The 20,159-nt window shown below is 48.2% G+C and overlaps 1 protein-coding gene across 7 annotated transcripts in view; it reads left to right on the top strand.

Moving 5' to 3' along the window:
* The window catches only part of ANKRD26 (ankyrin repeat domain containing 26), a 230,837-nt gene that overhangs the window by 89,252 nt on the left and 121,426 nt on the right, over positions 1-20,159 (top strand). For 5 of the 7 annotated variants that reach the window (XM_075345039.1, XM_075345038.1, XM_075345042.1 and 2 more), the window contains 3 exons: positions 11,761-11,836; positions 11,920-11,964; positions 12,790-13,056. In XM_075345039.1, the coding sequence (XP_075201154.1) occupies positions 11,761-11,836; positions 11,920-11,964; positions 12,790-13,056 (388 nt within the window). The remainder of the gene's footprint in view (positions 1-11,760; positions 11,837-11,919; positions 11,965-12,789; positions 13,057-20,159) is intronic. The other 2 variants (XM_075345040.1, XM_075345043.1) reach the window with 1 other exon arrangement.

The raw sequence follows: 20,159 nt of genomic DNA, 5'->3' as shown, positions 1-20,159 counted from the left end.
GCAGTGCAGAGGGAGTGAATATCTGGCTGGGGGTCCAGGCTTGGAATCCGGAGGGCGCACATAATAGCGGCCTGATAAGTCACAACCTTTGGTTGTGCACTTTTATGCACTCTCAGGGCATTCTGAAGGAGTTAATTCTTTATTATAGAACCTCCTCCTCAGCAGCATGTCTCACACTAGGAAGGCTGTACACTACATGCTCTGCATGTAAGCTCATATTGCCTGAACCGGCACAGACCACACACTGTAATGGTCTCATGTGGTGGTGCCTCAGCCTGGAGTCTCCCCAGGCTGAACCCCTGTCTTGGGTAGCATCTTTTTCCAATGCTATTTCCCAGTCCTTTGCAGACTCCATTGGACAGTTGTCTCGGACGCTGCTAAGCATGCATCAGCCCCCTTCTCAGGGTGCCTCTGATGCTCCAGCTCGCTCTGCAGAGCTCACAGAGTCTGTTTCATCTAATCCCTGACCCCGTCCTCCTAAACGGAGACGCAGGGACTCCTTTCCTTCCTCGCCCCACGGCTCTGCCTCACGGGCCGAGTCACAAGGCGAGGAGGATACCCTTACTGTGGGCTCAGACGCTTCGTCTCTGTACCCCATTGATACCGATGGTGATGCAGATGTTAGCGATTTGATGCGTCCATTAAGTCCGTTCTGGACCTTAACCCTCCAGTGTCAGAAGAACAGGCCTCTTGGGTAGGAAAACATCAGTTTATCTCACCTAAGAGAGCAGGCCACTGTGACTAAACCCAGGGCCTGTCCTGACAAACGTTTTCTTAAGCGTACTTCTGACCTACTGGGGGCTCGGACCCTCTCCATGTACCCTATTGATCTGTCCGAAAGTGACGCAGATGCTAATGATTTGATTGCGTCCATTATATTTATACTGGACCTCAATCCGCCTGTATCAGGGGAGCACCCCTCTTTGGCAGAAAAGCATCAGTATACCTTGCCTAAGAGAACAAGGAGTGTGTTCCTTATCCACTCCAGCATTCAGGTCACTGTGACCAAGCCCAGAGCTTGTCCTGACAGACGCTTCCCAGAGCGTGGTTCTGATGACTGTTTTCCCCTTCCACCAATGGTGGTCAAGGAGTGGGCTCATTCACCAAGGGTGGACCCTCCGGGGTCTAGATTTTCAGCCCGGACGGTTGTCGGCTCCTCTCTGAGGATCCCACTGTCCGCCAGGTTGTCCTTCTGGCCAAATCTATATTTGAGGCGGCAGGGGCCTCGTTCTCCCCATCTTTGCAGCAGTGCGAGCTCTCAAGCCATCTCTGCTTCTTGGGAGGAGATGCATTCCCTCACCAGGGCCTTTTTGCCCGAATTGGTTGCCTTAACTTCCAGGCTTCAGTCTTTTCATCTATAGCTGGAGAATGTCACCGCACTGCGGTGGCCTCGGCCACTTCCCTCGCTATCCGCAGGTTCCTGTGGCTTCGAGAGTGGAAGGCAGATGCTTCTTAAAAAGTTTCCTTGCTGGACTCCCTTTTGCTGGGACCAGTCTATTCGGTGAACAACTGGATGAAATTATTAAGGAAGCTTTTGGCAGGAAGAGTACTTCCATGCCACAACCCAGTAAACCTTCCAGGGCAGGAACCAGTCGAGGTTTCGTTCCTTTCGTTTCCTCTAACTGGTCGTCCTCTAAGCCCTCGGCCTCGTCCACTATCTCAGCCAAGGTCCGTAATCCAACTGGCGCATGATGCCGTGTCCTAAGTCGGCAGGAGCTGCTGCCACCAGGGCAGCCTCCTCTTGATTATCTGGCCACGCCAGTAACGTCCTTGGTCGGTGGCAGGCTCTCCCTCTTGGGCGACGTGTGGTTGCAACACGTCTTCGATCAGTGGGTGTGGGTTACCCTCTCCCACGGCTACAAAACAGATTTTTTCTGACAACTCCCCCCTGCTCCAAGGCAGCCGCCTTCTCACAGGCCGTGGCATTCTTGCAGGCTAATGGAGTAATTGTATCAGTTCCCGACTGGGAACGGTTCTGAGATTTCTACTCAAATCTCTTCCTAGTCCCCGAAAAGGACGGTGCTTCCGACCTGGATCTCAAGCTTCTCAACAAGCATGTTCAGGTGCGGCAATTTTGCAGAAATCTCTGCGATCAGTCAATGACCCAAGGAGATTTCTTAGCATCCATCGACATCAGAGATGTCTCTCTGCATGTGCCATTCGCAGTTTCCCACCAGCGTTGGCTACGTTTTGTAATCAGAGAGGAACATTTCCAATCGTGGCTCTCCCCTTGGGCTAGCCACGGCCCTTTGTGTATTCACCAATTGCGGTGCTGCTCCTCCAGGGGTTGGTAGTGATTCCTTCCTGGACGCCCTTCTAGTCAGGGCTTCATCCAGTGCAGACTGTCAGCGGAGTGTCTCGCTCACTCTCGCCACGCTTGCAAGTCCACTCTGATCCCGACCCAGGAACTTACGTACCTAGGGATGCAATTCGAGACTCTGCTGGCGCTTGTGAAGCTGCCCTTAGTCATACAGCAGTCTCTTCATCTGGCGGTTCGCTCTCTGCTGAGGCTCCGCCGTCATTCCATCAGGCACCTCATGCAGGTGCTGGGTCAGATGATGGCGTCAATAGAAGCGGTTCCCCTTGCCAGTTCCATCTGCGTCCCCTGCAGCTGGACATTTTCCGCTGTTGGGGCAAGGGACTTCTTCCTTGCACAGACTGGTGGCTCTGTCGCCACAGACCAGGAGCTCTCCTTAAGTGGTGGCTTCGACCCCTCTCTCTGTACCAGGGACGCTCCTTTCTGGCCCCGTCCTGGGTGATTCCGACCACGGGCCAGTCTATCCGGCTGGGGAGCAGTTTCTCCACCACCGAGCATAGGGCACTTGGACACCGTCCGAATCAGCCCTTTCGATCAATGTGCTAGAAATCAGGGCTGTAGTCCTTGGACTCGCAGCCGCCTAGCAATGTTGGAAGTTCAACATATCCTTCAGTGGACGGAGGACTCCGAGTCCACCATATCCGCAGTCCACATCCCAGGCGCAGAAAACTGGGAGGCAGATTATCCCAGCCATCTAACCGTGGGCAGCGGCGGGTGAGCCCTGCATCCGGCAGTGTTCCGGTCAATTTAGCAGGCAGGGCACTCCGGAAGTGGATCTATGGCATCCCGGCACAACAACAAGGTCCCGGTTTACGTGGTTCGCTCCCACAATCCTCAGGCCTTGGCACGCGCTGGTTCCAGATTGGTCCCAGTTCCGTCTGGCCTACGTGTTTCCCCCTCTAGCTCTCTTGCCCAGAGTCCTGCGCAAGATCAAAATGGAGGGCCGTCTGGTCGTACTTATCGCCCCAGGCCCAGGCGAGCTTGGTTTCCAGACCTGCTCCGTCTGTTCGTAGAGGTGCTGTGGCATCTCCCGGACCGGCCAGACGTTCTCTCAATGGGTCCGTTTTCCACAACAACTCTGCGGCTCTCAGATTGACGGCGTGGCTCTTGAGCCCTGAATCCTTACGGCTTCAGGCATTCTTTCCGAGGTCATCTTCACTATGACTCAGGCTCGGAAGTCTTCCTCGGCCAGGATTTACCTCAGGACTTGGAGAATTTTCCTGTCCTGGTGTCGTTCTTCCGGCCATGCTCCTTGGCCGTTTTTTTCCTTGCCGACCATCCTGTCCTTTCTACAGTCCGGCCTGCAGCTAGGTCTGTCCCTTATTCCCTCAAGGGACAGGTCTCGGCTCGGTCAGCGTTGTTCCAGCGGCATATCGCTCGACTGGCCCAGGTGCGCTCCTTCATGCAGGGCGCATCTTACATCATTCCGCCTTACCGGCGGTCTCTGGATCCCTGAGACCTTACTCGGGTCCTCATGGCCTTACAGAAACCCCCCTTTGAGCCTCTTAGGGAGGTTTCGTTGTTTAGTCTTTCACAGAAAGTGGTCTTTCTGGTGGCCATAATTTATCTCAAGAGAGTCTTTTATTTGACTGTGCTCTCTTCGGAGTCACCCTTTTTGGTTTTTTTCGCCAAGACAAGGTGGTTCTCCGTCCAACTCCGGGCCTTCTCCCTAAGGTGGTGTCTCCTTTCCACCTTAACCAGGACATTTCATTGTCTTCCCTTTGTTCGGCCCCTGTGCATCGCTTTGAGAAGGCGTTGCATGCTTTAGATTTGGTGCGGACGCTCCGGATCTATGTGTCACGCACCGCTGTTTCTTAGGCGGTGCACCTCTCTTGTGTGCTGACCATACGTCAGCGCAAGGGTCTCTCGGCTTCTCAACCGACCCTAGCTCATTGAATAGGTCGGCCATATCCGATGCCTACCAATGTTCTCAGATGCCTCCCCCGCTGGGGATTAAGGCGCACTCGACCAGAGCCGTCGGTGCCTCTTGGGCTACGGCTCAGCAGGTCTGTCAGGCTGCCACGTGGTCTAGTCTGCACTTTTTTTCGAAGCACTACCAAGTGCATGCTCATGCTTCGGCAGATGCGAGCTTGGGCGGACGCATCCTTCGGACGGCTGTCGCCCATTTGTGAAGTTAGGTTTCGCCTACTTCTCAGTGTCTGTTTATTTCCCACCCATGGACTGCTTTGAGACGTCCCATGGTTTGGGTCTCCCATAAGGAACGATGAAGAAAAAGAGAATTTTGTTTACTTACCGTAAATTCTTTTTCTTATAGTTCCGACATGGGAGACCCAGCACCCTCCCTGTTGCCTGTTGGCAGTTTTCTTGTTCCGTGTGTTTTCACCGGCTGTTGTTGTAGACAGAGGTTCCGGTTGTTCCGGGTTTTGCTCTATCTCTACTTGTGGGTGGATGTCCTCCTTCAGCTTTTGCACTAAACTGGCTAGGACTGGCTACCAGGGGGTGTATAGGCTGGGAGGGAGGAGCTACACGTTTGAGTGTAGTTCTTTGTGTGTCCTCCGGAGGCAGAAGCTATACACCCATGGTTTGGGTCTCCCATGTCGGAACTATAAGAAAAGGAATTTACGGTAAGTAAACAAAATTCTCTTTTTTATACCCCTCTTCCGTGAGCTATCTTTAACTATCTTAATTTCCCTAATAAGTGCCCTCCTCAGCAAAGCCTTAATGGTATCCCATACAGTGTTAACTGGTGCCAACATCTCATTTGTCTCAAAGACTCCACTAATTTCCCCCGAATTTCCTGACAATTAATTTCATCCAGAAAGGATTAATTTTACACTCAAAAGATTGCCCAATCCCCACAGGATCTGTATTAACCTGGAACACCAGAGGAGAATGGTCTGACAAGGATCTTGGAGCATATTCAATATCCATCAGCGATAGGAGCATAGCAGAATTGCAACACACTATGTCTATTGGGAAAAGAACATCTAGCGGGCAAAGGCAGGAAAAATGTTTCTTGCTTTTGTCTGCTGGATGTTCTTTTCCGTTTGGAGTCTTTGTAACCCATGCCTGAATTTTTTCTTGCGGACAACGTGATACATTCCACATCATTTGGATATGGTGAGCTGGCTATATTTTGTGTTTGATTTATGACACTATGTCTATTCTTTGCAGTGATTGGAATGACGCTAAAAAACAAGAGTAAACCCATGTCAATGAATTCTCCATCTCCCTCCACACATCTGTCTAACCCGGTTTAGCTGTAAACCGTCCAAAAGGAGATTCTTTATCTTCCCCACCTGGAAACTTATCCTCATGTGGATTACAGATATTATTAAAATCGCCCATAATTATTAGCAGTAGTTCCAGTTATCATGCAAGTTTCCCCAGGATCTTTTTTAATCGGGACATTTGAAAAAGGAGGGGCAATATATACCACTACAATGATGCACTCCAAGCATATTGCCTTACAGCGTACCCCCACAAATCTTCCTTTGTTGTCTTTAAAAAGGTCAGTACATTGAAAGGGGATTTTTTTTGAGAACTAGAAGACTAAAGGCCGTGTCACACACAGAGATAAATCTTTGGCAAATCTGTGGTTGCAGTGAAATCATGGACATATTGTTCCATTTGTACACAGCCACAAACCTGGCACTGATTGTCCACAATTTCACTGCAACCATAGATCTGCCGCAGATTTCTCTCCGTGTGTGACAGGGCCTTAACTCCTCATGAGCAATTAGAGAAAACCAAGTGAAGAGCAAACCCAATCCATGCTCTATGCATCATTTTGATTGATTCAGCCATTATGTAGGTTTCCTGCAGTCCAACAATTATTGCTCCCGATCTTCCTTATACATTCAAAAATAGCTTGCCTTTTTCAATTATCATTCATATCCTTGATATACAGAGAGACATATAACTGTTAGACTCATGAGAATTCAGAGAAATATCTGCCCACACCCTCCTGAGATTTGTCTTCCACCTGTCCCAGTAACCTAAGTTTATCAAAAAATCTATCCATATGCACATCCCCCAAGGAAACCCTCATATCCCAGCCCGCCCATCCACCCCCTCCAACCCAGTAATGTACAGCAGCCCCTACCTGTAGGGCCTGGGGCATAGGGATACTTCAAGCCAACCTTTTTTCCTTCGCAGAGTGCAACAAGCGAGGCAATACACTCAATTAACCTCTTGTGGCATAAACTGAGACACATTATTTAAAAATGCCCCCTCCACCAAGAATAATAACTGCAGAGCGAGACTGGAACCCAGCCATGAAGTCCCACAACATTAGAAAACCAGAGGTGAGACACTTATTATTCACTTATGTAAGTGTAAATCAACAATCAGTTCTTAATAGAACTCGTATCATAAAATTACAATTTTCCACCACATCGTTCCTGCTGGATCTGACACTCGTGTGTCCAACCTTCTCAAAACATCACTCGGGTTTTCGAAGAATTTAGTGGAAACCAACTCAATAACTGTCAACTTGGCTGGGTAAATCGTTGAGTATTGCAAACCCAGTGAACGCATTCTTCTTTTAATGTCAAGGAACATAAACCTCTTGCTCTGTACAACCACTGAAAAGTTCGGAAAAAACAAGATCTTTTGGCCCCCAAAAGAAACATCTGACAGGTCACAAGCCTTCCTCAGAATTGTGTCCCAATCCTTGAAATACAGAATTTTAATCAGGCTAGGTCTAAGCCTTCCCACTGGGCCTGGTCTTGTGGGAACTCTGTGAACCCTCTACACTGCAAACAGTGGGGAGAGAGTCTCTTTTTCCAAAGATCTCTGACAGCCACTTTTCAATAAACCAAGCAGGATCTCTTTCTTCCACCTTTTCCGGGACACCAACCAGCCAGACGTTATTGCGCCTTAGGCAGTTTTCCAGGTCATTCACCTTGGCTTGAAGAGTTGCCACCGCCTGGGAGAGATGTGAATGATTCTGCTTGTAGCATGCTCCGCAAATTTTCGGACATCATGCCGGATAATAGTAATAGTTTCTTAAATTTGTTCTGCCTGTCCCGTCAATGAGACCAGATTGGTGTTACTTTTGGTTACAGCGTTAAAGACCTCCAGAAGTGAAGGAGATTGCTCCCAGGTAGTTTCACCAGTATTTGAGTCCCTTCCTTTGGGCTGTGGCTGCTGCGCCTACTGTCCTGGGTGTGCCCCCTACGCACACGGACAGTGTACCCCAGGACCCCTGTGGTGCTAACAGGGGAGTTCCTGTCTGGGGTGTGTGGACCCTGTGGCGTGAACAGGGTTCAGACTTTTCCTGATCCGAGTGATGTTTAACTCAGGTCAGGTTCATATTATTTCAGAGCCACCAAGTTCTGTATTATCCACCTGACGAACGGGTTGCTAGCAGCTCCTTTACCATCTGGAAGCACAATGGACCCCGACTGGCGATTGGGATATACACCACCTTATCCTAATCCGCCAGTCCCCCCATAACACCCTCCATGTGCAAATCTCCCCAATCTTGCTGCAATGTCTCCCAACCCATCTTTTTACCTCCTTCCACTGAACACATAGGCTCCATTTTAGGAGCCGGCACACTGCCCCCCATATTCCTGACCCATCTTCTTACTATGGGTCATAGCTGCTTTATAGTCACTGCTGCAGCCAACTCTCTGCATAAGAAGCAGTTTTCCTTTTCCACAGCTTTCTCACAGGCTGCAGCAGTAAAACACTGAGTGCTTTAGGACCCAGGGCACAGACTCTGCAGCTCTCCTGCCGACTACTCAGCCTGCGCGTTTGCTTTCACCTTCACAGCTCTCCAGTCACAGTTTTCCCGAGGCATCCGGATTTACAGTTTCTCTGCTGCATTGAATATGGAGATATGCTTCTTCCTCTGTGTCTCCCCTGCGGTCTCGGCGCCTGACCCAACCCTCCATGATGGCCGCTGTCTCTTCAAAGCACGCCAGATGCCCAGGTCTCTCCTCAATCCCCAGCTCCCACTCCTACACTCCACAGCTCCCTCCACACGGCACTGCTGTCGACTTACACCCTCCAGAGCAGGCAGAGAGTGATTTAGTGTGTCGGGGCGTGTTATCTCAGTATTTTATAGCAGGATACTAGGAGCTCTATATATACACATACACACACACACACACACGAGACTGCTTAGTTCCAGTGCATGGCCACAACCACATTGGCATAGTTTAACGGCATGGCTGTTGAAGCCTCAACTCTGAGGGGTTCTGGCCTTTCAAAGCCAGTAATCCAGACCATGATTAGGGCAAGAAATCCTTCTTCACATCGTAGTTACAATCTCACTTGGAAGTCTTTCTTTCGCTTGTTTGAAACTACGTTTATTTCCGCAATGTCTTTTTTGTTGCTATCTCTGCGCTCTTTTTTGCAGTCCAGAGTAGAAGCGGGCCTAGCTCTTAATTCTCTCAAAGGCCAGGTTTCTGCCCTTACTATTTTATTCCAGAGAGATTTGGCCATGGAACCACAAATCAGGACTTTTCTCCAGGGATTGGCGCATATCAGGCCTCTCTTATCGACCACCCCTACAATCCTGGGATCCTAAAGTTTTAGATGTTCTTCAGGTTTCTCCTTTCAAGCCTAACAGGTAGATCCCAACACTCTTAAGCGGGCTTTACACGCTACGACATCGCTAGCAATTGCTAGCGATATCGAGCGTGTAAGCACCCACCCCCGTCGTGGATGCGATATCGTATGATCGCTGCCACAGCGTCACACGCACTTACCTGGTCGGCGGCGTCACTATGACTCCTGAACAATCCCTCCCTCAAGGGGGAGGGACGTTCGGCATCACAGCGATGTTACCGTGACGTCGCTAAGCGGCCGGCCAATCAAAGCGGAGGGGCGGAGATGAGCGTGACATAACATCACGCCCACTTCCTTCCTTCCGCATTGTGGCTGGTGGCAGGTAAGGAGACGTTCCTCGCTCCTGCGGTGTCACACACAGCGATGTGTGCTGCCACAGGAGCGACGAACCACATCGATAATCAACCATTACTGATTTTTGGTTTTGGGACGACCTCTCCATGGTGAACGATTTTCACCATTATTGAGGTCGCTTAAGGTCACTGGTAAGTATCACACGCTGCGATATCGTTAATGACGCCGGATGTGCGTCACTAACAACGTGACCCCGATGATAAAACATTAACGATATCGTAGCGTGTAAACCCCCCTTTACTGTCTCAAAAGATGGCTTTTCTTATAGCCATCATTTCCATTAGAAGGGTCTCTAAATTGGCGGCGCTCTTTTGCCACGCCCCCTATCTTATTGTTCATCATAACAAGGTGGTGTTGAGGCCGGTTCCAATGTTCCTCCCCAAGGTCATTTCTGGTTTCCACCTTAATTAGGCCATTGTGGCTTCTCTCGGGCTGGACTAAAGCAACCATTGTTCAGGCTTATAAATTAAAGTACAGGATTCCCCTATTTAACGTCAAAGCACATTTTACTAGAGCGATAGAGGCTTCGTGGGTGGTTCATCATCAGCTCTGTAAGGCAGCTACCTCGGCATCAGTACATATCTTTTCCACATATTACAAGGTCATTACCTTTTACTTCGGTTGATGCAAGTTTCGGCAGGAAGATTTTGCAGGTAGCAGTTAATCAAGCTTCCGCTGGAGCTACACTAAGAAGTTCTATGATACTAACCGAATATTTGGTTTTTTTGTGTCCTTTCCCACCCCAGGGACAACTTTTGAATGTCCCAGTGTACGGTGTCCCCCAATTAAATGACTGAGAAAAGTAGATTTTTGGTACTCACTGTAAAATCTGTTTCTCACTAATCGTCATTGGAGGACACTGGTCCCACCCCTTTGTCCGATTGGGCGTGTTTTTATATTATTCTTTAAAAGATTTCTTGTCTTTTTTTTCTTTTCCTACTGCGTTCTCACTAAACTGAGGAGGCCGGATGCCAGCAGGCGAGGTATATTCTGCTGGGGAGGAGCAAATTTTTAGCTCTATGTAATATCTGTGTCTGCCTCCGGGTGGCAGCAGATTATCTCAATGAAGTCTAAGGAGAAATAGATTTTACGGTTGTTGGTACCAAAAATGCACTTTTTGGGACATATGTATATGTTCAATTGTGCCCGGGTTGCATTTGTTCTACCTCTTTATTTTATATGCAAAAATATTTTTTGTAACTAAATGAGCTCTTTATTACTTTGTGCTATATTATATTCCTTAATCTGTATTTTTTTTCACCAGTTTATAAAAAATAACTTGTTTAACATGTATGCATTTTATATGGATTAAAATAAAAATCTTGTTTTATACATACATGTGAGGTCACATTTTTAAATTTTCTATTGTTTTTATTTTTTTACTTCTCTGGCTATTTGGCTTGCTGACACTTTTGTAGGTTATGTGTGGTATTTTACTTGCAACATGCTAATACAGTGGAACCTTGGATTCCGAGTATAATTGGTTTCTAGAGCGTGCTCTTAAACCAAGGTACTCTTATATCAAAGCAAATTTTCCCATAGAAAATAATTGAAACACAGACATTCCGTTTCACAACCCAAAAATATTTACGTATTTATACAAACTTATTACAGTAATACAAAATAATGCACTGTATTCATATACAATTATTACAGTACACTAATACAAAACACTACAGTAAAAAGCATATAAAACAAATTAAACTGTTAGCTTTCAAAGGAATTGTCGGTGTGCGGGAGGTACAGTATAGAGAGAAAAAATGATGTATAAATATGACAACCTTTTATTCTAGTACAATACACAACAAACCACACCCCAAATCTATTCTCCCCAAAATAAGGGCAGAACTAAGCCAAATGTTGGGTAGGAATATCGCCTAGGCAGTTAGATTACAGTACAAGCAATGTGCTGCATTGGTTAGCCCGAAAGAAAGTACAGTACTGTATCCACAAAAGCAAATCGATAGACATGCTATATAGTACATACTGTACTGTATAATGCTCCTGCGTTCAAAACGCGTCTTTCTTGAGCATTGATCTTATGGAATTTTAAAGAAATTTTGCAATAAAGACGAAGTTTTATTTTATACTGACATGGATGCTGGATTTTTTCCTTTATGCTGAATTGGATTTGCCTACCTCATTGCACCGTCTACCTCATGTCTCCATGTGGTGAGCTGGAATCTCCCTTTTTCCCTTTGTACTGTATAATGGTATACTGTATACAGTGTACAGTACAAATGTACAGAAAGTTACCTCCAGAGCGGGTCAGAGCGTGGTGAAAGGACATAACCGGAAGTGTGCACGGTGAGTATTTGCTCTTATTGCAAAGCATTGCTCTTAAACCAAGTTACACATTTGTAAAAAGCTTTACTTGTCTTGCAAAACGCTCTCAAACCAAGTTACTTTTAATCCAAGGTTCCACTGTATTTCTATGTACTTAGTCATAGAAATCTGTATGATTTATTTCTTGTTTGTAAAGTACATACCTAAAAGCTGGTATATTTTTTTTTTATATAATTTATACTTTGTTTGTTTTTTTTCAGCAGGTTCCCATTTTGCAAACCAATGAAAGCTCCACTCCTAACTTTTTTAAGGCAGCTTCTGATAAAGTTAAGCCAGGTACTTGAGTGCATTTCACTGTCCTGCACTGTTATAAGCAAATCTGATGTTATATATGTTGAATTCTATTTGTCATCTTTTAGATCTTATGGCAGATTTGGGACTGGACGATGCAGATGATATTGAAGGTAATCTACATTCATTTTATTTGTATATGAATAACCTTTCTCAAGAGGTTTATCACACTTATGTGATCTCAACTGTTATTCACCTCTACCCATGTCGATTTGTAAGCTCTTACGTTTTACTCTTATCATGTTGCTGCTTCATTTGTTATGATTTATTTTACTTTTACATATACACACACACACACACACACACACACACACACACACACACACACACACGCACACTATGTATCTCTTTACACAAAATATACAAAGTATGTGTGTTTGTGTATATATTATATTGTGTGTGTTTATATACAATCTTTGTGTGTGTGTGTGTATGTGTAACTTTTCTTTTTCTTTCTTTCTTTCTTTTTCTTTCTTTTTTTCTTTTCTTTTTCTTTCTTCTTGCTTTCTTTTTTTCTTTCTTTCCTTTTCTTTCTTTCTTTCTTTCCTTCTTTCTTTCTTTCCTTTTCTTTCCTTTTCTTTCCTTTCTTGCCATTTTCTTTCTTTTTTTTTCTTTCTTTCTTTCCTTCTTTCTTGCCTTCTTTCTTGCCTTTTTTTCTTTTTCTTTCTTTCCTTTTCTTTCTTTCTTTCTTTTCCTTTTCTTTCTTTCCTTTTCTTTCTTTCTTTCTTTTCCTTTTCTTTCTTGCCTTTTCTTTCTTTCCTTTTCTTTTTTTCTCTTTCTGTCTTTCTATCTTTCTGTCTTTCTTTCTCTTTCTTTCTCTTTCTTTCTTCGCCATCTAGTTTTTATATAACACACTTGTCTGAGATACACTTATACATTGCATGTTTTATATTTTCCTTTTCTTTACTTTCCTTATTTTATATTTTTATTCTGTTTAGATGCTTCAGACTGGGACTCGACCAGCCATTCATTTAAGTGTGCAACGAATACACAGAATGTGAATTCTCCCCACCATAAACTGCATGAAACCATATCCCCTGTGACAGATATTGATAATGTTGCATCTAAAGATAATGCTGTTCCACGTCCAGTATTTCTTAACTCAGTACCTGAAGACGAAGGTGAAGATCCTGTGCAGTCGAGACCGAGTAACGCACAAAGCATCCCCAAAGATCTGTTACAGCAGCCCCAGAATAGCAAAACTGGTAAGATGCTTGTTTGGCATGGATTAAAAATTTTTGCTTGTTTCCTGATTGTTCAGTATTTTCAGATTTCTAAATTTAAGGATATAGTCTAATTTGTCCGAAGTCAAACTAAATTTGCATCTAAATCCTTATCTATTTAGTGCTGTAATCTAACAGATTTTTTAATATTCTAAGAGATTTTTTTAATATGCTATCAGTACCAACCACCATCTCCTATCTCAGTAATGGGAAAGTCTTCACTGAATACAGATTTTACCTCAGAATTGAGAATTTCTTTGTCGCTCCATTGGGAGACCCAGACAATTGGGTGTATAGCTTCTGCCTCCGGAGGCCACACAAAGTATTACACTTTAAAAAGTGTAACCCCTCCCCTCTGCCTATACACCCTCCCGTGCATATGCTTTGTGTGGAAGGAGGCACACATCCACTCATCTTCTCATTTTAGTTATATCGGTTGGAAGAAAAGTGGGCCCCCACGGGGCCCCCGGCATGTTCCCTTCTCACCCCACTTTGTCGGCGGTGCTGTTAAGGTTGAGGTACCCATTGTGGGTACAAAGGCAGGAGCCTGATGCCGTCTCCTTCACCATCCCTTAGCGGCTCTGGGAGAAGTGGGATCCTGAGCGGTCATCCAGTCACTGGGACCGTGCTCCCTCCGCAGCCCCTGGGGGAATCTGTCGGACAGGAGTTTGTTTATCCTCAGGGACCGGGCCCTGCATCACTAAGGTACTCTGTACCCCCATGGGGGATGTGCATGGAGCGCCTACATCCCGGACGCTGCAGCAGCTGCTTATTTGTGACGGCCGGCGGACTTCCGCGCCGACCGCGCCTGTTTGTCAGCCGCGGTATTAAATTTAGTCCCCGGCTTCAATTGCGGCCTAGTAGCAAAACTCCCGCCCCCGGGCCTGTCTATCAGGGATAAGGGCGGGACTGCTGACCTGACGTCGGCTGTGAGGGCCAGGGCATCCTGTATGTTCCTCCCCCCCTCACTGATCACTGTGGGGACTCCAGATTCCCGCACTTTTCTAACGCCGCTCCCGGATTCTCTCCTCCCCTGAGAGCTCCGGCAGCCATTTCTTTGGCATTCTGCCTGTGGAAGATTTTCCTGGAAAGAGCTCTGCAACGCTGGGAGACCTAAGGCAGGGAATCTGGAGGACACACACTCCGCTTTTTAGCGGTCGGTAAGCCACACCGGTCACCCGGTGCTGGTCCCCTTAGGGTGCCGGAATAGATACTATATACATTTATATATTTCTGTTCGGTCGGGCTGAATACCCTCCCCATATACCCTCAGTGATCACTCTCCTAGGAGACAACAGCATGTCGTCCACAAGGAGCAAGGGGGCCAAGACACAGGGTTATTTTGCGACCTGTACCTCTTGTGCGGCTAAGTTACCTGCAGGTTCCACCTACCCTCACTGTGAGCAATGCTCAACCCCTGTTTTGCTTCCACAACCAGAGCCTCGGTCACTAGTGGACCCCTCGGCTCAGGTAGAATCCGTTGCTCCCCCTGTCCAGGCGGCAGGGACAGAGTTTGCAGTTTTTGCTGAAAAACTCTGAGTCACTCTCACATTCCATGGCTCAGTATATGGACAAATGGTCTGCCAAGCTGCTTGAAGCTTTGCAGTCCAGACCGGTCCTTACACAGGCCCCGGGCCCTGTTGGATCTTCACCCTCAGGCCCCTCTCTGCCCGCGCCGCAGCACGTTCCCAGGGGGGGCCCTAGGTCTCATGTGGAGGACTCCGGCCCGGACCACAGTCCCAGACCGGCTAAGCGGGCACGCTGGGAATCTTCCCCGACTTCTTCACGCTGCTCAGGTTCCCAGCGTGAGGACTCTCTGGAGGACGAGGCGGACGTCGCAGCTCAGGGCTCTGACACTGACGTTGCCCTCAATCTTGATACACCTGACGGGGACGCCATAGTAAATGATCTTATCTCGTCCATCAACCAGGTGTTAGATATCTCTCCCCCACCGCCACCTGTAGAGGAGTCGACTTCTCAGCAGGAGAAACACTAGTTTCGGTTCCATAAACGTACACGGAGTGCGTTTTTCGATCACTCTAACTTCAGAGATGCTGTCCAGAAGCCCAGAGCGCTTCCGGACAAGCGCTTTACTAAGCACCTTACTGACACACGTTACCCCTTCCCTTCTGACGTTGTCAAGGGTTGGGCTCAATGTCCCAAGGTGGATCCCCCAGTCTCTAGATTGGCGGCTAGATCTGTGGTATCGGTTGCAGATGGATCATCGCTAAAGGATGCCACTGACAGGCAGATAGAGCTCCTGACAAAATCCATCTATGAAGCCACGGGCGCGTCTTTTGCCCCGGCCTTTGCAGCCGTATGGGCACTACAAGCTATCTCAGCTTGTCTGGCTGAGATTAATGCGGTTACACGTAATTCTGCTCCGCAGGTTACGTCTTTGACTTCCCAGGCGTCAGTTTTTTCTTCCTACGCCATGAACGCAGTTTTAGACTCTGCTAGCCGTACAGCGGTGGCATCCGCTAACTCTGTGGCAGTCCGCAGGGCCATGTGGCTGCGCGAATGGAAGGCAGACTCGGCTTCCAAGAGGTTCTCAACCGGTTTGCCGTTTGCTGGCGACCGATTGTTTGGCGAACGATTGGATGAGATTATCAAGGAATCTAAGGGAAAGGACTCCTCCTTGCCCCAGTCTAAGCCAAAGAGACCTCAGCAACGACAGATACAATCGCGGTTTCGGTCCTTTCGTCCCTCCGCCAAGCCCCAATCCTCTTCGTCCAGCAGGCCGGAGAAAGGCCAGAGGAACTCCTATGCGTGGCGGGCTAAGTCACGCCCCCAAAAGGCCGCAGGAGGCACTGCTTCCAAGGCGGCCTCCTCATGACTCTCGGCATCCCCAAACCGCATCCTCGGTCGGTGGCAGGCTCTCCCGCTTTTGCGACGCCTGGTGGCCACATGTTCAAGACCAATGGGTGAGAGACATTCTGTCTCACGGTTACAGGATAGAGTTCAGCTCTCGTCCTCCGACTCGTTTCTTCAGAACATCTCCGCCCCCTGAGCGAGCCGATGCACTTTTTCAGGCGGTGAACGCTCTGAAAACAGAAGGAGTTGTGATCCCTGTTCCTCCCCAGGAACATGGTCGCGGCTTTTACTCCAACTTGTTTGTGGTGCCAAAGAAGGACGGCTCGTTCCGTCCCGTTCTGGACCTCAAACTACTCAACAGACATGTGAGCACCAGACGGTTTCGGATGGAATCTCTCCGCTCTGTCATCGCTTCAATGTCACAAGGAGACTTCCTAGCATCGATCGACATCAAGGATGCTTATCTCTATGTGCCAATCGCACCCGAACATCAACGCTTTTTGCGCTTCGCCATCAGGGACGAACACCTTCAGTTCGTGGCATTGCCTTTCGGCCTGGCGACAGCCCCACGGGTGTTCACCAAGGTCATGGCATCTGTTGTGGCTGTCCTACACTCTCAGGGCCACTCGGTGATTCCCTACTTAGACGATCTTCTGGTCAGGGCACCCTCTCAGTTGGCGTGTCAAAACAGCCTTTCCGTCGCTCTGGCGACTCTCCAGCAGTTCGGTTGGATAATCAACTTCCCAAAATCCAAGTTGACACCGACCCAATCACTGACGTACCTTGGGATGGAGTTTCATACTCAGTCAGCGGTAGTCATGCTACCGCGGGACAAACGGCTTTCTCTGCAGGCAGGGGTGCAATCTCTTCTTCGGGGTCAGTCACACCCCTTGAGGCGCCTCATGCACTTCCTGGGGAAGATGGTGGCAGCGATGGAGGCAGTGCCGTTCGCGCAATTCCATCTGCGACCACTCCAGTGGGAAATTCTCCGAAAATGGGACAGGAGGTCGACTTCACTCGACAGGAACGTCTCTCTTTCCCTTGCAACCAAGACGTCACTTCAGTGGTGGCTCCTTCCCAACTCTCTGTCGCAGGGGAAATCCTTCCTACCCCCCACCTGGGCTGTGGTGACGACGGACGCGAGCCTGTCAGGGTGGGGGGCGGTTTTTCTCCACCACAGGGCTCAGGGAACCTGGACTCCGATAGAGTCATCCCTTCAGATCAATATTCTGGAGATAAGGGCAGTGTATCTAGCCCTATTGGCCTTTCATCGGTGGCTGGAGGGCAAGCAGATCCGAATCCAGTCGGACAACGCCACGGCCGTCGCTTACATCAACCACCAAGGCGGCACTCGCAGTCGTCAAGCCTTCCAGGAAGTCCGACGAATTCTGCAGTGGGTGGAAGCCACAGCCTCCACGATCTCCGCAGTGTACATCCCGGGCGTAGAAAACTGGGAAGCAGATTTTCTCAGCCGACAGGGCATGGACGCGGGGGAATGGTCTCTTCACCCAGACGTGTTTCGAGAGATCTGTTGCCGCTGGGGGACGCCGGACGTCGATCTCATGGCGTCACGGCACAACAACAAAGTCCCGGCATTCATGGCCCGGTCTCAAGATCACAGAGCTCTGGCGGCGGACGCATTAGTTCAGGATTGGTCGCAGTTTCGACTTCCCTATGTGTTTCCTCCTCTGGCGATGCTCCCCAGAGTGTTGCGCAAAATCAGGTCCGACTGTCATCGCACCATTCTCGTCGCTCCAGATTGGCCGAGGCGGTCGTGGTACCCGGATCTGTGGCATCTCACGGTGGGTCAACCGTGGGCGCTCCCAGATCGCCCAGACTTGCTGTCTCAAGGGCCGTTTTTCCATCTGAATTCTGCGGCCCTCAACCTGACTGTGTGGCCATTGAGTCCTGGCTCCTAGCGTCCTCAGGGTTATCTCAAGATGTCATTGCCACTATGAGACAGGCCAGGAAACCAACGTCCGCCAAAATCTATCACAGGTCTTTGAGGATCTTCTTATCCTGGTGCTCTGACAAGGGTTTTACTCCCTGGCCCTTTGCCTTACCCACTTTTCTTTCATTCCTTCAATCCGGAATGGACAAGGGTTTGTCTCTCGGCTCTCTCAAGGGACAAGTATCGGCGCTTTCCGTATTTTTTCAAAAGCGTCTAGCCAGGCTTCCGCAGGTCCGCACGTTCCTGCAGGGAGTTTGCCACATAGTCCCACCTTACAAGCGTCCGCTGGAACCCTGGGACCTCAATAGGGTGCTAACGGCTCTTCAGAAGCCACCTTTCGAGCCGCTGCGGGAGGTCTCTTTATCACGTCTTTCGCAAAAGGTGGCATTTCTAGTGGCAGTTACATCGCTCCGTAGAGTGTCGGAGCTGGCAGCGCTGTCATGCAAGGCCCCCTTCCTGGTTTTTCACCAGGATAAGGTGGTTCTACGTCCGGTCCCGGAATTTCTCCCTAAGGTGGTATCCCCTTTTCATCTCAATCAGGATATCTCCTTACCTTCATTTTACCCTCATCCAGTTCACCAATGTGAAAAGGATTTGCACTCATTAGATTTAGTGAGAGCACTCCGGCTCTACGTGTCTCGCATGGCGCCCCTGCGCCGTTCAGATGCCCTCTTTGTCCTTGTCGCTGGCCAGCGTAAGGGTTCGCAGGCTTCCAAGTCAACCTTGGCTCGATGGATCAAGGAACCGATTCTTGAATCCTACCGTTCTTCTGGGCTTCCACTTCCTTCAGGGTTGAAAGCCCATTCTACCAGAGCCGTGGGTGCGTCCTGGGCACTGCGGCACCGGGCTACGGCTCAGCAGGTGTGTCAGGCAGCTACCTGGCCTAGCCTGCACACTTTCACGAAACACTATCAGGTGCATGCCTATGCTTCGGCAGACGCCAGTCTAGGTAGGCGAGTCCTTCAGGCGGCGGATGCCCACCTGTAAGAGGGGGTCGTTTTCGGCTCTTTTTATCGAGGTATTCTTTTACCCACCCAGGGACTGCTTTTGGACGTCCCAATTGTCTGGGTCTCCCAATGGAGCGACAAAGAAGAAGGGAATTTTGTTTACTTACCGTAAATTCCTTTTCTTCTAGCTCCTATTGGGAGACCCAGCACCCGCCCCTGTTCCCTTCGGGCTGTTGTTCTTTTGTGTACACATGTTGTTCATGTTGAATTGTTCTTTTGGTTCATGGTTTTCAGTTCTCCGAACATCCTTCGGATTGAATTTACCTTAGACCAATTTATAAGTTTCCTCCTTCCTGCTTTTGCACCAAAACTGAGGAGCCCGTGATGCACGGGAGGGTGTATAGGCAGAGGGGAGGGGTTACACTTTTTAAAGTGTAATACTTTGTGTGGCCTCCGGAGGCAGAAGCTATACACCCAATTGTCTGGGTCTCCCAATAGGACCTAGAAGAAAAGGAATTTACGGTAAGTAAACAAAATTCCCTTCTTTCATAATGACTGATCAATTCTGGCAGAGAAAGAAGCAGATTTGTCTGATAAGATATATTACAAAGTTGCTTATCTTCATGTGTACTATTGATATTTTTTTTAAATAAAAATTAAAACAAAGGTTACACCTTAAATAGGTTTTATGAGAAGTAATCCAAGACAGCCGCTGTCCCCTATTTCAGGCTGGAATCCATTTTAGGCATGTATGAAGAAATCCAACATGTATCCATAAGCAGAGAAAGGGATTAGTGGTGCCTTACCGGAATCTAAATGAACACAGGTGCCAGGAACAAGTAGCTGGTACCACTTATTAACAATGGTAAAGGAAGAAAGGGAAGTTCCAGCACCAGGCATCTCTTCATTAAAATCTTCATTATTTTATTTCCATGTCAAGAATAAAACATTATGCGGGGACAAAGCCCCTAAACGCCTAGGGGCTGCGTACCTATATGATGTTTTATTCTTGACTTGGAAATAAAATATTGAAGATTTTAATGAAGAGACGCCTGGTGCTGGAACTTCCCTTTCTTCCTTTACTAATGTATGAAAGAAATGCTGGTTATGTCTCTGATTTACTCTCTAATGCCTCTAGGGCTGAGGAGCAGCAGTGTGAATTAGCATTACTTATCTGCTCACGCAGCAAAACAAGTTCCCAATGGTGCACAGAGCAGGAGAACAGAAGCCGCTCTACTCTGAGTTTCCATGTTAGGCCTCCATCGAACTTGCGCATCGCTTCCATCAGAACTGAGGTGCTAATGACCTGCTCAGGCTCTGCAGTGAGTGTCATTATACTGTGATCCGATCATGCAATCGGATCACAGGTGCGC

The sequence above is a fragment of the Anomaloglossus baeobatrachus genome, chromosome 4 (assembly GCF_048569485.1).
Source record: "Anomaloglossus baeobatrachus isolate aAnoBae1 chromosome 4, aAnoBae1.hap1, whole genome shotgun sequence".
NCBI classification, from domain to species: Eukaryota; Metazoa; Chordata; class Amphibia; order Anura; family Aromobatidae; genus Anomaloglossus; species Anomaloglossus baeobatrachus.
This window is presented reverse-complemented; position numbering and strand designations above follow the sequence as displayed.